This window comes from Primulina eburnea, chromosome 10, assembly GCF_022965805.1.
Source record: "Primulina eburnea isolate SZY01 chromosome 10, ASM2296580v1, whole genome shotgun sequence".
NCBI classification, from domain to species: Eukaryota; Viridiplantae; Streptophyta; class Magnoliopsida; order Lamiales; family Gesneriaceae; genus Primulina; species Primulina eburnea.
The window spans coordinates 32,316,565-32,331,392 of record NC_133110.1 but is presented as its reverse complement, the minus strand read 5'-3'; the positions used below and the strand labels follow the sequence as shown (position 1 = coordinate 32,331,392).

The following is a 14,828-nucleotide window of genomic DNA, read 5'->3' as shown; positions in this document are numbered from 1 at the left end:
TTGTCATGTGCATCTGCTCTCTGGCTTTGCATATCTTCAAAATATTTTTGCTCTTCTAAGGGTTGATCAACGTTTTCGCGGCTGCTATCTGCATAGCAGTATACATTTTATCTCTCCGACAACAATGGCAGAACATGCGATAAATTAGGATCTGAATTAGAAAATTGACCATTTGCGATGAATGAGGCTTGTAGTTCCAACTCTGTAGGTGTCAACAAGCTAATAACTATCTGTATATTTCAAATTATAAAATTTCAACACTCAATTACAATTAAATATCTTTGAAATATTAAATAAATTATTGGCAAAATACTCACCCTATTTAAACACTCATGTGATGCTTGAACAACTTCATTGTACTTTGGAGATGATTTCACATGCCAATCATTTGAAATCCATCCACACATACGTGGAAGTATCATGTTATAGCCATCTCTTCGCTTAGCAAACTTCTTTGCAATGCCAGGAATACATTCATATCCAAGAATATGTATTAAAAAAATTATAGCCAACTTAATATTAAATAAATTAACTAAATAAATACAAAAACAAATAAATATTTTACTTGCAATGGATGAGTAAATCCGTTCAAAGTAAACGCTCCATATTCGACAATCTTTTCGTTCTTCTTCTTTTTCTTCAATTTGATTGAAGTTAAATCTCGCTTTATACTTTTAAGAACTTCGTTATAAGCTATCGTACCCCAATGATATTTGTTAAACAAATCCAAATCCTCCACTAAACTCAAAAGCATGTTGTCAACTTGAGGAACTGTCTTTTGTCGAACTGGCCAAAGAACAGCAGCATCAAAGTACAAACATGCTAACTTCAATTTTTCCAAATTTATAGTGCGTTCAGGTGTTTTTCTCATTTCCATTAGTTTTGTCGCCACCTCCTCAATATATACATTTTCATTGCCACAAAAATGTCTATCCCGAAATTTCATCGTCTCTCCAACTTCAGGAAAATCTTCTGAACAATCAAGCCCAGTTATAAGTGCATACTCCATTTTCGAAAATCTCAACGGTCTTTGATTCACAACCATCCACAAATCATCACTAGTAGTCTTACATGACTGTCGAGCCATCAAGAACCATATAATCTGACTGGATAAATTGTAATCACTTACATAATTAATTAAATTACCAAATTGAGTTCCATCAATCATATTCTGCATCTCTGCATCATTGAGGCATTCCTTGATAGTTTCTGATACACTTTTGAAATGAGAGTTTAAACTTAACTTACATTAAAAGTGATTCTTTCTCAATAACTGAGGTTTCAATTTTACCTACACTCAAAAAATCATAAATGATATAAAAAATGTAAATCTTTTTCAAACTTTAACAACAAATACAATGTTGAACACAATTTCTCAACAAAAACACAAATAGTTTATTCATTTATCAGTTACAGATATATAAGAAAGTTTAGGCAAAAACTCAATTCCACAAATCTAACTAAAAGTAAAAACTATAAAAATCATATAAAACGATAAACTTACCCAAACTTCTTTTTCTGTCATTTTAATTATAAATGTTAAATGTATGGTTGTTTAAATGGTCCTTGATTAGTGAATTATACCATTGATTGATGAAAAATTTCAATGGAGCTAAGAGAAGAACGGTATGTCGCCTAAGGAGAAGAAGGAATGATATTGTTAGTTTAACGTCACTCATAAAATACTTATATCAAAGAGAATATTCAAAACTTAGAATTGAACTCATGTAAAAACAATTTTATAAATGATTTACTAAAAAAATAAATTAACCTCAAACACAAATAATTTATTAATAATAAATCGTTTTGTTGAACTTGCGGGCTGCGTATCAATTTTAGACCATTGATTGAATCAATGGAAAATTTTTCTAAGCTGGACTTGCGGGCTGGGTATCACCAAATCCGGATGGATTCCAGGGACATTCACAAGACAGCTTTTCGAACTCATGGGGATCATTATGAATTCACTGTTTTGCCATTCGGTTGATCAAATGCACCCTCTACATTCCAGTCTGCTGTGAATCGGGCTTTTAGCTCTTATTTGGACCGTTTTGTTATCATATTCTTCGATGATATCCTTATCTACAGTCAATCAAAGGATGAACATCTCATACACTTACAAAAGGTTCTCGAGTGTATTCTTAATCAGGAATTATTTGCGAAGAAAAGCGAATTTCTATTTTTCAAAGCACCATTTATTGTTTGGGACATTCAGTGACGGCATGGATGGTGTGGCCGATCTAGGAAAAATTGAAGTCATGACACAATGGCCCCAACACAAGACATTTAAACAACTTTGTGGGTTTCAGGCATCACGGGGTACTACCGTCGCTTTGTGCAACACTATAGCAGAACCCTCACCGATTTACTTAAGAAGGATGATTTCCAATGGTCTAATGAAGCTACTGTTGCTTTTGAAGAGTTAAAAGATCAACAATTAAAGGATTGGGCCACCAAAGGAATACTACATCAAGACCAAGCCCATCCTCAAAATCAGATGGTCTCAAGTGCCACCAAATCTAACTTCACAAAGAGTACAAATTAAGGAACATTCGATGGCGACCTTTATAAGATTATATAACATAATTAATTGATGCCAAAGTCAAAACTGGTACCATTACAATGTGCATAATCTCTTAGGAGATAATAGAGTAAAGAAAAGAAGGAAAAGGGAACTCCGGTGCTTACCTCGAAGCATGAACAATCGCAGGAAATTCTGTGAGCTCGAAATGCCACCTTAATTGAACCGCAGCCAAATCGAACATGAATAATGATGAAAACAATCAACTGAAAATTGAAGAGTAAACCTGAAGCGAGAAGAAGAAGACGAGGATCCAATAGGTGATAGGAGGCAACCAAATGCGTCTGAATTTGAAAACGTTAATTTAGAGTTAAAAGAAAAAAAAAAGGATTTGAAAATATTAAAATGAGGGTAGAATATACATTTCAAAAGTGAGTGTTAGTTTTTAAAATATGAGGTTGTTGAGTGTTATGTGCCTAAATTTCCCCAAAAGTTATACGGGGAAAAGGAATCCAAACGACTTAATGGGCTGAATCATCTGTGTATTTTCCAAACCTCACTTTAATTAGGTCCGTTGGGTCAGCTTTAATGGTCTAGTTATTATGAAGCCCAATTGGTTGGCCCAAAACTCAATGTCCTTCGATCATCCTCCATTTCTTAGCATCAGCCAAAATCTTTTCCACCATTTCTAATATATATGTATGTATGTATGTATGTAATTGCGATCCGATTCTTTGCTATGGTTGAAGTTTACTAGCTACTGATGTTTCTGGGTTTGGATGGCATTTCTTCAATATTTCCTCACAGCTTTTTCATCCACTTCTGCTTCTAGCTTCCACCGCCCCTTTATTATGGTAAGAATCAATCTTGGTTTTCCATCGTTTATTTTGAATGGCTGTGGTAAACGGAATCAGTCCTCCAGTTGCTTCTTTCTAGTGGAGAAGAGAGATGGCATTAGTAATTTGATTCCATTATCGTCATTTGTTGTGTAAAACGATGTTATTGGTTTAGTATCAAATTTAGTTGATGGGGTTGAGTTCAGGAAATTTTCTAGCATGTTTCTTCTTTCTTTCTGTTAAAGGTTCTTTTTAATTTGCAGAACCGAGTATTACAGCATCATTCAGGTATCTGTGTACGGTCTTCATTTGCAAAAGCTGAGAGATTTGAAAAATGTCCTGCTGTAGTCCGGTTGCCTCATGCACTGACCGGTGTCCAAACAAAAGTTCTTAGAATCAAGTCTGATAGCAAACTTCAGCTGTTTACAAGTGGCAACTATATTTCTCGCTCCTTTTCTCCCTTCAACCTCAATCCTCAATTTAAGCATGGACTTTCTGACACTGGGATGCATATGAATGCGGAAAATGCATCATTGTATTCGCTGCACCCAACTTGTTATTGTTGTATCAGTAAAAGGCCATTTTCTCAGGTCCCAAGAGCAGGTACGAGAAGCCGTATCGTAAGTACAGAAGATGGGGGCAGTGGGCAGAATCAATTAGTTAAAATATTTAGTAGGCACCGGATGAGGCACAAGACTATTGCCAGTCACAAAGGAAATGCAACATCCAAGGAGAAAATGGCAAGTGCCACTTCTATAGGCAAGGAATCGGAACTGAAAATAGAAGGTGTTGATTTGGCTTCTTCAAAAGGCCCAATTGTTCAGGATGACATGAACTCGTTAATCAGTAAAAGTACACAAACCCATAAGACTAAAATGAAAGCAAAGCGGCAGTCTAGAAGTGAGAGTAAACAAGATCAATCTTCCATTGCTACTGCTAGTAAACCATCTCCTAAATCTGTAGGGGTTACCAATATTTTCTTCTAAGCACATTGGATTCATGCTAATTCTTGTTAGTGATTTGACTATCTGAGCATATTTTCAGGCTGACTCAAATTCAAATACTGTGACAGAAGTGGTTAATCAAGAAATTTCAGTGGAAAGTGTTCTTATTAAGGCAACCAAGAACTCCAATAGAAGGGATAAATCTGTTACAGAAGCTCATGCTCCATCCGAAGAAAAGGTATTAATTGGACAGAAATCGTGCATAACAAACAAAAGCAAGTCTCCAGGGCAAAAAGCATGGCGTCAGTTATATCCACCTACTGCAAAATCTGTCCTTGTGGTTGAGTCTGCCACAAAAGCGAGAGTCATTCAAGGATACCTTGGTGAAATGTTTGAGGTTGTACCCAGTTATGGCCATGTCAGGGATTTGGCTGCTAGATCAGGATCCGTGCGACCTAATGATGACTTCAGTATGGTTTGGGAGGTACCATCTGCTGCTTGGTCTCATCTTAAGAGTATTAAGGTTGCATTGAGTGGGTATGATGTTTTCTGTTCAATCATCTGTTTTCTTCTTGCTATAAAGTCACATTTCACTGGGTACTTACTTTTATGTCAGTATATAAAACTCAATCCTATTCTTTTGAAGTCCTAAGTCTAGTTTTAGTTCTTCAAATGGTATGCATGCAGTTGTTTTATATTCTATTTTTTATTTAGTTTGATGTCACTTGACTAATATATTATGACGCTGTTACAGAGCAGATATTCTTATTCTTGCCTCAGACCCTGATCGCGAAGGAGAAGCCATTTCTTGGCATATTATCGAGATGTTGAATCAACAGGATGCTCTGCATGATGATATCACTGTTGCACGAGTTGTCTTTAATGAGATAACTGAATCATCCATTAAAAGTGCTCTACAGGCTCCACGAGAGATTGATGCAAACTTGGTTAATGCTTACCTGGCACGACGAGCCCTTGATTATTTGATTGGATTCAATGTTTCTCCATTGTTGTGGAGGAAGTTACCTGGTTGTCAGTCTGCTGGACGAGTCCAATCTGCTGCTTTGGCTCTCATATGTGACCGGGAAATGGAAATTGATGAGTTCAATGCCCAAGAGTATTGGACATTTGAAGTTGAGTTCAATAGGGCGGATCTAAATTCAGTCAACTATGTTTCTTTCTCATCACATCTGACCTATTTTGACTCCAAAAAGTTGGATCTGCTGTCAGTTAGATCTCACGCAGAGGCAAAGGATATAAAAGACAAGATTTGTCTGTCTCAGTTTCAAGTTGTTGGCTCAAAATTCAGCAAGATTCGAAGAAATCCGCCCACTCCATATATAACATCGACACTTCAGCAAGACGCTGCCAACAAATTGAACTTTACAGCTTCATATACAATGAAACTTGCACAGAAGCTGTATGAGGGAGTGCAGTTAATGGATGGCAAGGCTACAGGACTAATAACTTACATGAGAACAGATGGACTGCAGTTGTCTGATGAAGCAGCTAAGGATATCCAATCCTTGATTATCGAAAATTATGGGAGGAGTTTTGCTTCAAAGAGTACACGCAAGTATTATAAAAAGGTGAAAAACGCGCAGGAGGCCCATGAAGCTATTAGACCCACAGATATCCGAAGATTACCGTCAATGCTTGGGTTGCTTGACGAAGATTCCCTGAAGTTATACACTCTTATATGGTCCCGTACAATGGCATGTCAAATGGAACCTGTCATCATTGAGCAGATACAACTTGATCTTGGGAATGCTAACCAGTCAATAATGTTTCAATCTACATGCTCGAAAGTCGATTTTCTTGGTTACCAAGCTGTTTATGAAGACACAGAAATGATCAGTGTAAATAGAAATGATGATCAAGAGAACTATCGTACTGAAATGTTTCAGAATTTGAGTGGTTTGAAGTGTGGCCAGCAATTGTGCTTGTCCAAAGTTGAACTTGGTCAGCACTATACACAGCCTCCATCCCGCTATTCTGAGGGGTCATTAGTGAAGAAACTGGAGGAACTTGGTATTGGGAGACCTTCTACTTATGCAATCACTATTAAGGTGCTAAAAGATAGACATTATATTACAATGAAAAGTAGGACACTGTATCCTGAGTTTCGTGGGCGCATGGTATCAGCATTTCTCTCTCACTATTTTTCGGAGGTCACAGATTATAGTTTTACTGCTGATATGGAGACTGAACTTGATAATGTTTCCGCTGGAATGACGGAATGGAAAGGCCTTTTGAGAGATTACTGGACAAGATTTAGCGAGTATTGTGAGAATGCTGGAAAGCTTCATATCCATAGTGTAGAAAAGATGTTGGAGAAAACATTTGGTCATTTCTTATTTTCCTCTTTTCGTGATGGAAATAGAACATGCCCAAGTTGTGTAGAAGGTACGTTGGCTTTTAAAGTTAGCAGGTTTGGAGCGGGATATTTTATTGGCTGTGATCAACACCCAAAATGCAAGTGAGTTTAACCAGTAGCATACTAGCATGCAATGGAGTTTCATTTCTTGTGCCTCTAAGGACCTTAATTTTTCTCTCTGTAGTTTTAACATGTAATTCTGTCGCAGGTACATTGCTAAGACACTCTATGGTGAAGATGACGAAGAGATCAATCCTGAAAACAAACAAAAGAATACACCGGAGCCAAAGTTGCTTGGTCTTCATCCAGGATCCAATGAGAAGGTTTTTTTAATCTACATGTGTTCACTGTTTGCTAATAACTGTTGTTTCTCTAATTAAATAATTAAAATTCAACTTTCAGGTTTTCTTGAAGAATGGTCCTTATGGCAACTACGTGCAGCTTGGTGAAGACAGAAAGGGACATTTGCCCAAGAGAGCTTCGGTGTCTCAAGTATGTATGCGTTTTGGTGCCTCAAGTTCGAGAAACTTTTACTCTGTCCTTCCCTGCATGTATGCACACAGTGTTAATGTCTGAAATCCATACTATCTCTTATCATGTTGCTATATTTTAATCTCTCTTAGATGCAAAACTTCAGACCTGTATGCTTTATCCTAGATAAATATTTAAACTGAAATATTTGCTACTGTTTATAATTGAAATATTTGCTACCATTCATGAATATTTGCATGCCTGTATCTCATGTGTATACATTATTTTTATTGTTCCAAATTTCGACTTGTATATCTGTTTGCCTTCATACAATACACTTAAGTGAAGATGTTACTCTTCTAGATAAAGGATGTTGAGTCCATCACCTTGGAAGATGCCCTCAACTTGTTGCAGTATCCACTGACTTTGGTATGTTTTCTGTGCAGTTTTCCTTTTTCTTTCGTCATGTTATAATTTCTTTTGACTGATCTTGAATGCGGTCTTATTCTTAGGGGAACCACCCAGATGATGACCAACCGGTAATTTTAAAGCTTGCCAGGGTAGGATTCACCATTAGACACAGGCGCACAATTGCTTCTGTCCCCAAGGTACACTTTTGTTCGATTTCTTTAACATTGTGCCCATTTGAGTGAACATTGTGCTTGATTTACATGGTCAGAAAAACTTGATGTTTATTGACTTAATTATGCTCTTACCTTACTTCGCAGAATATGAGGCCTAGTGAGATAACTTTAGAGAAAGCTCTGAAATTACTGAAAGGTAAAGATGTAAGAAGGTGTGGACGACCCAAGCGGAATACAGTGGTTGAAGTGCCTGTTGCAGCTGTATAAAACTTGATTCTAAAGAATGCTTTTGCTCATAACCTTGTCTCGATGTATATTATGTTTATTTGTGAGTCAGTATCTGTGAATGGCTCAAATTTTTTTATATTGGCTAATTAGGAAGAGTGTGAATGTGCTTTCACAGGACATGTTCGGAATTTCCTCAACAAGTATTTTCTTTCTTTTATGTTTTTTGTTATCTTACATATATATATATTTATTCTGCTTTGAGTTTGTTGTTAGAAACTCTATTTTGCAGCCAATATTTACTAGTTATAAATTACATGTACGTGCATCCCTTTTGCATATAGCTATTAGTTACATATATATTCACGTCTCCGTAAACTAAAACACTGAAATATATACTTTTTCCTTGTAACTACATGTAACAAGAAGCTAATATGTCTCCTGAAACTTTCTTGCAGAAAGGGTTCACAAATCAAGCACATAATAGTGGTGAAAATTATAGGCAGGACTGTTTTGGATCCCGCTTAATCGGGTTTGAGTCAAATTTATTAATCACCTGTACCATATTATTCTGGTAAATTGTCTTGGGACATGTTAGCCTTAGAAAGGTGATGATCTTGAAATGGAGATTCAGAGTTTTTAAAAAAAATTATACGATATGACATCACCCACTTACAATGGAGACTCGCACACCAATATGCATCTTTTGAGTGATAATTTATCTGTCAAATTTTGCTTTCTGGTCCAAAAACAGTTGGACAAGAAAAGATTGGAGGAATTCTTGGAAGGAGGGCATAAAGTTGAAGTGACTCATTTGTCACATGCACTTCAATCCGAAGGGGTAGCCCTTCGTTTCCGAGTCAAGGTGAGCCCCCCAGATAAAACTTTCTTCCATCATTCACCTCGAAATTGTTTTGGGCCGGTGCTTTATTACCTTGCTTCATCACTCTTTTAATATTAGTGTGCAGTAGTAAAGACAAGATGTCACCTTCCTTAAAAAAGGTCGAAGATAAAAATATATGTTACATTTCTGTAACACAAGCCTATAACTTGAATAACCATCTAATCTATATTTGATCTAGGATTTGGGTTGTGATCGGGTATTTGAAAATTTCTGTATATTTGTGGATTGGAAGTTTTGTTTTGTTCTGTTTTTCTAAAGGAGATTTTGCTTGTATTTCTGTTATCAGTAAGCTAGTTGAATGTGGATTTATGTTAGTTATTTTATTTTTATGTTTATATATACTTTTTTTTTTTACTTGGATTTCAATTGATGGAGCCTATTTGGGTTGTTAAATTAAACTAGATCGAGCCTCGAGTATCATGATACTACCATGATTTGTATGTAGGAGTTTCAGCTCGAATTTGTATATCCTATTTATTCGATGAATTATATAAAAATACATATGATTCAAGAAAATGGATCACAAGATTCAAAGTTGTAACACCTGCTTCTACGTACTAACTACAGTATTGCGAGAATATACTTTACATTGTTTTATATTTAAAAATAGAATGCAATGAATATAGAGAGAAATGTTATTAAAAATTTATTTTTCATTATATAAAAATCTCACCAAAGTTTTCCCATATTTTGGATTATCCAACAACACAAACAATAGTTTAAGAGATGTATTACTATCAAATCCTTAACATAAGACAACATATTTACATCACAATATATGTAAAACCGACATACATTAGGCATGGTTATGTAAAATCATGTCACCACAACATCATCATTTTAACTGACATACTTTTATTTTAACTTATATAACATATAAACATATTAATGGAAGCTATATCTATGACATATCCAGGTCTTTTTCGAGATAAGATACATGTTAAACATCTATTGGTGAATCGACATCCTAGTTATTCTCATTACATGATCCTTCAATATATGAGCTATATGAATTTATAAAACTCAACAAGTTAGCTTTATATTTAGCAATATGCATAGGAAGAGGATAATAATCAATATGTGATTAAACTAATTAATCATTTGAAACATAGTGTATTTATAGTGTGAAAACAATAATCAAGTTATATAGTGGTTGTTGGGTTTAGAAATTCTAACAATCTTGATTTTGATGATAACAAAATTTATTATTGTGCTTATAACATATTTACTCAAATGTGAAGTTATTAACTCAAGATGGAAGCTGAAACTCGAATTTAGCAAAACTGAAAATCTGGTAAGTTTCGGTATTTTGATTATATCTCACAACTCGCTAATCCAAATGACCAGTTACCAAGACGACTGAATAGAAAACCCAATTTGGGACAAGTCGTACTTCACATTATCTAGGCCAAATTGATAGTTGAAAGACCAAACTGATTGCACGAAAACAGCAATCAGTTGGGTATGAGCAGTTGCGGTATTTTGGTCAGCCTGATCAACTCGGTTATCCAGATGAAACAATTCAGTGTGCGTTATGAAGCCAAGACGACGATCTACAAATCATATTCACAAGACAAAGTCTGAATAGGAGTTTAAGATGCTGATAAATAGCGACGAAGCTATAGGTTCCGTGCAGGCTGAAATCAGCTAGGTTGGGGCCTATAAATACAATATCATAAAGATCATACAAGAGATTTTGAAGGGAATTCAAAGCATGGGTAGTTAGCATGAAGAAATCTGCTAGTTGAGAGCACAAACCCTTGTGTGAGGATATATTTGAGATGTATAATATAAAGGATAAATTCCTCACACACAATCACTCACAAATACACAAGAGAGTTGAACTTCAAAGATTAGATCAGTGAGTCTTCACACAAAGACGTAAACCAATGTGTTTGTAGTATTTGCATATGAGACATTAAACAATATGTTGATTGTGAGGTGCTGCCTGTAATCTTGAGTGCTATGAGTTCTAGTTGGGTGCTGCCCTTCTAGATTGAGTTTGTACAATGAGTTGTATGAATCAAAATCTTCTAGTGAATCCTTCCCAATAGGAAAAAGAGGTAACGTAGGAGTTGTTAATATCTGAACATCCATAAACAAATTCGTGTTTATTTTTTTATTGCATTTACTTATCATTTCTATTTTATGTGTTATTCAAATGTCAAAATATCACATATCAAATGTTTGAAAAAATGTTTCAGCCAAAATATTTTTACTCGTTCAACTTGCTTGTATTTTAAATACTTTACAAAATATTTAATCGGTTTCTATGGAAGATTATGGACTCTTGAATGAAATGCATAATATAAATACATATAGCATAATTGAAAAAGAATTTCTTTGAAACCATGGAAACAATATACTATATTCGTGTATTGCTTCAAAGGACAACTCAACTTACAATCAAAGCTTAAAAACAATGGTTGAGACGATTTGTCTTGATCCTAAGCTGTCAAAATTACATTAACATCAATCGATATCATCAGTTTAATGCTAAATCTTGACATTTATCCTAGGTCACCATCTAATTCAGAAAAAGGCATGATATGAAGATTTACACCACTAGGATGAGATTCTTGCATAGAGTTTGAATATACCTTCAATTAGTGGTGAAAATAGATATTTGTGGCGATATAAAGAAAGAAAATTGAAGAAAATTCTTCCTATCAATTTTTGTGATATTCTGAATGGTGGAAGCATTTAAGATGGAAAAAATGAGTGAAACCCAACCTCTTGCATTTAAACACCTAAAATCGTGTTTTCAAAACTTGTGGGGCGCTAGGACGGTCATTTTTAACCACCCTAGCATGCCCCCATGGTCCTAAACATTTCCATCAATTTGTGGGGAATCGAGGCGGTCGTGTTTAATCGCCTTGCACTAGAGCCAACTACCCATATGCATAAAACCCATTGATTCGCGATGCTTGTCGAATAATGGTCCAGGTAAAGGCTTAGCTAGTGGATCAACAACATAATCTGCGGAGCCGACTTTGTCAATAGACACTACTCTTCTTTCCACAATCTCTCCGAGGATGTGGTACTTTCTCAATACGAGTTTGGATTCTGATGAGACCTTGGCTCCTTTGCTTGAGCTATAGCTCCCGTGTTGTCACACAACACCGGGATAGGAGCAACTCCATTAGGAATGACGTCCAACTCTTAGACGAAATTCCTTATCCAAACAGCCTCCCTTGCTGCATCTGATGCAGCAATGTATTCGGCCTCTGTGCTGGAATCCGTAATATTGTCTTGCTTGGAACTCTTCCAAGAGACAGCAGCACCTTTGAGCATGAATACAAACCTAGAGGTTGACTTCGAGTTATCGATATCGCTTTGGAAGCTAGAGTCGGTATAGCCTTCCAATTTCAGTTCTCTACCCCCATAGACCAAGAACAACTTATTGGTCCTTCTCAACAACTTGAGGATGTCTTTCACAGCTTTCTAGTTGTGGAAGACCGGGGTTCGATTGATATCTTTTCACTACACATAGTGAAAACGCCATGTCAGGACGTGTAGATATCATCCCATACATGATATTACCAATTGCCGAAGCATACGGAATGCGTGTCATCGTCACTATCTCTGCATCAGTCTCAGGAGACAGACTTGGATAGGGACACGCCATGACACATTGGTAGATGTCCTCTCAAGGACGCATCCATCGAGAACCGCTTCACGATGGTATCATGTATGTGGACTGAGACCAAGTCATCTTTTCGATCTATCTCAATAGATCTGTATCCCAATACAAAAGATGCTTCACCCAAGTCCTTCATCGAGAACTTACTCGCTAACCATATCTTTGTTGATTGCAACATTCCTACATCATTCCCAAAGATTAGAATGTCATCAACATAAAGCACCAGGAATGTCACAACACTCCCACTGACCTTCTTATACACATAGGGTCCCTCATGATTCACAGTAAATCAAACTATTTGATTGTACTGTCGAATCTGAGGTTCCAACTCCTAGATGCCTGCTTTAGATCATAAATAGATCTCTGAAGTTTGCATACCATATGCTCACTTCCGATAGATGTAAACCCTTCAGGTTTAGACATGTAAATAACTTTCTTAAAATCCCCATTTAAGAAAGTTTGTCTTGACATCCATCTGCCATATCTCATAGTCATACTATGCAGCTATGGCTAATAAAATCCTTATGGACTTGAACATTGCGATTGGGAAAAAGGATACCACTTGAAAGGGATCGATATACGGTGTTCAAAATCGCAACGGAAGCACAAAATATTTTATTAATCATGAAAACCGAAATTTTTCAAGAATATTTATCAAAAATGAACACCATGTACTAGTTGTGCAAACATATACAAAAATCTCAACTTTCAAGCATAGGGTGTTGAGAAAATTTTACCTATCAACTTTAAAAGTTGATTGTGGCTCCAACTTTGTTGACTAGCAACAAAGCTCTTGAATGGAAGATGAATCTACAAGCTCTCCTCCAAATCCTTGAAGCTTTCCTTCAAATTAGGCCCACCACCAACTAGGTAGATCCCCTCACAATTTGCACTAGAAAAATGTGAGGATTTTTCAAAGAGAAGTGTAGTGTTCCTCAACAAATTGAAGAACACACAAGAAGAGAAAAATGGAGAGAAATTGGGAGGAGAATTTTCGGCCAAGTTGAGTGGAATGGAGGAGGGAAGAGTTCTCTTGGGGATGCAAAAAGTTAGATACAAAAGTTGTATGCCTTTGCAATTTTTTAATCAAAAGTATTCAAGACTCTTCACCTCCCAAGCATGCAAACCCTAGCATGTCTCACATATATTATATGGTTTTTAACACATTAAAAACCATGGACTAAATTTTAATTATCTCAAACATATTTGAGATTAATTAAATACTACTTGAATTTATTCAAGTCCCACTAGTTAAATAATTATTTTAATTGAGCTCTACAAGACTCAATATTATTTAATTAATTCAACACTTGAATTAATTTTAATTATTTAGACTCTACTAGATCTACTAGTGTTTAATTAATTCAACACTTGAATTAATTTAATTTAGTCCCCAATAATGTTTATGAAAATCACAATTTTCAACTACATTATTTACTTGGCCAAATTTTAATCTAGGAACACTTTCATAAATTAAAATTTATATTTCTCTCATAGAAGTCATACTTCTATTTTTCTTTACGCTTATAAACACATTTATAAGCCGTTCAACACATTGAACCATTTTCTCCTTTATAGAAGTCAAACTTCTAATTTTACTTACGCTTATAAACTCCTTTATAAGCCGTTCAACACATTGAACTATTTTACTTCTCATCGGGATTTACAAAGCTAGTACTTGTGTGGCCCTCAATGGTTCATTGATACAACTAGCCGTGGGTTCACATCTCCATGTGATTCGGACTAAACATGTCCTTATTCGAGCATACCCTAATTGCTCCATTCTTACTTATCAACACCTTGATAATAAGAACGTCAGAACTCAAGTCTGATAGTACCCAACCAATCACGTTAAACGCCTAGCAGCATCGCTTACGTGATTCCCTAGGTATCACATGATAGTGCCTGCAAGAACCATTCAATTATGGTTAGCGCACAGTACGGTCCCTTCAAATCATATATCCCGATCGATTCGACAACCATTGGTTTATCGAGAGTTGTCAATGAATCGATACTATGTGTCATGTCGTAGTTGCATCGATGGTGTAATCTATGAAACACCTTTCATAATTACAACCATACTCTGGCCAGAGATTTCGATCTACATACACATGATAACACATAGGATATCCATACCCGAAGGTAAGCGGTGAATCCCCGACTACAATGCATCGACTCCTATGTGTTTCGACAGAACACCCAACCTTGCCACCTGATGACCCCATAAGAGTCGGTAAACAAGTCAAAGTGTAATTCTAGCACATAGAGTCTCAATGTTGTCCCGGGTCATAAGGACTAATTCTGTACAACCATAAACTAGGAC

The 14,828-nt window shown here is 36.0% G+C and overlaps 1 protein-coding gene and 1 long non-coding RNA gene across 3 annotated transcripts; one reads left to right on the top strand and one right to left on the bottom strand.

The window, feature by feature from the left end:
• Nucleotides 1-1,189: 1,189 nt before the first annotated feature.
• LOC140803183 (uncharacterized) lies at nt 1,190-2,788 on the bottom strand. The gene is made up of 3 exons (XR_012111792.1): nt 2,689-2,788; nt 1,505-1,635; nt 1,190-1,291 (listed from the first exon to the last, which is right to left on the bottom strand). It is a non-coding gene; the product is annotated as an uncharacterized lncRNA (long non-coding RNA).
• Nucleotides 2,789-3,206: 418 nt separating this feature from the next.
• LOC140803279 (uncharacterized) lies at nt 3,207-8,190 on the top strand. 2 transcript variants are annotated; one of them, XM_073159078.1, is made up of 9 exons: nt 3,207-3,375; nt 3,621-4,316; nt 4,402-4,838; nt 5,056-6,780; nt 6,887-7,001; nt 7,081-7,170; nt 7,513-7,578; nt 7,662-7,757; nt 7,878-8,190. In XM_073159078.1, exons 1-9 carry the CDS (start codon nt 3,301-3,303, stop codon nt 7,998-8,000), a joined length of 3,423 nt encoding a protein of 1,140 aa, XP_073015179.1. In that variant the 5' UTR covers nt 3,207-3,300; the 3' UTR covers nt 8,001-8,190. The 2 variants fall into 2 exon arrangements, with proteins under 2 accessions (XP_073015179.1, XP_073015178.1); XM_073159077.1 differs by having other exon boundaries at nt 3,621-4,322.
• The last annotated feature ends 6,638 nt before the right edge of the window (nt 8,191-14,828 follow it).